Genomic DNA, 1,109 nt, shown 5'->3' on the forward strand with positions numbered 1-1,109 from the left:
GCGACGGGATGGCAAAATGCGCTTCCAGCAGCGAAAACGCTGTCGCAAGGTTCTCCATGGCCGAATGGAGATCGCACCAGTCGACCACATTCGGCAACAACGCTGGCTGCAACGCATGTACGAGGTAGCAAAATGCGACACCGTTGCTCCAGTTGGTCGTAAAGTTGCTCACGTGAAAATGCAACGGCGCCAGCAACTGATTGCACCACAGCAGTAGCCCTACAAAGGCAGTCATCCGGATGATGGTTAGTGTCTTGAAATCGATTCGAAATTCGAGTTTATATGTTAAGTCGATATTCGAAATTGGAATCGGCGGACAATCTATATTATCGACCAATCAAAACCCAAATCAAGAATCAAGTAGCCAATCAAATTTTCCACTCTTCGACCAATTCAACATGGAATTAGTGTGTGACTGAAATTAATATTGCGGATTCGATACGAATTTCCAGATCCCGTCGAATCGAATAATCACGAATCGACGCTATTGGGTAATCCATTTTGGAGTGGATTTCATTGGCTCTTGCAGAAATAACATATATATAGTCAACCAATCAGAACTCTGGCGTGATTCAATATCGACAAACCAGACGAATTTTGGAAGTTTATACCGAATTCACACAATACGATCTCTACATATTAATACAAAAGTCAGGACAAAGAATCACCCATATTATAGATTTGGCAAAGAATTATTTTAAAAGGCCAAATTTGGGGTAAAAGGACAATATCAGCAGAATCATCAAATATGTTCAAGTCAAGAAACGCCTGAGCCAATCAAATCATCACGTCACGCCGAGTTTCTGCCAATCCAAACAACGGTTGATTCCTCGACCCAGCATTGGGCAAAACCATATATATATACTAATCGTTGTATAGTATACTGTGTACAAGATGAAATACAATCACATCGATTCGAAAGAATGCACATATAGCAGTGAAGGACGCAACCTTCTTTGCCCGACACGCCGTCCACGGCGATGTCCCCCACTTGGTATCGCTTGATGATGGTCCACATGAGTCTATCATGTCGGTGTCAAGTGACCCATCTTCGGTGGAGGACACGAACCCGAGGATGAGTTTGCCGTTGCCGTCGAGGATGTCACTGG

General features: G+C 43.7%; 1 protein-coding gene across 1 annotated transcript; it reads right to left on the reverse strand.

Annotated features, from left to right (window-relative positions):
• Positions 1-7: 7 nt before the first annotated feature.
• Positions 8-1,018, reverse strand: H257_16721 (hypothetical protein; the record flags this gene model as incomplete). The annotated part of the gene is made up of 2 exons (XM_009845252.1): positions 8-219; positions 952-1,018. Coding segments are annotated over 2 exons (279 nt in total), but the record flags the coding sequence as incomplete, so codon positions are not given.
• Between the last annotated feature and the right edge of the window lie 91 nt (positions 1,019-1,109).

This window comes from Aphanomyces astaci (genome assembly GCF_000520075.1).
Source record: "Aphanomyces astaci strain APO3 unplaced genomic scaffold supercont1.91, whole genome shotgun sequence".
Taxonomy (NCBI): Eukaryota; Oomycota; class Saprolegniomycetes; order Saprolegniales; family Verrucalvaceae; genus Aphanomyces; species Aphanomyces astaci.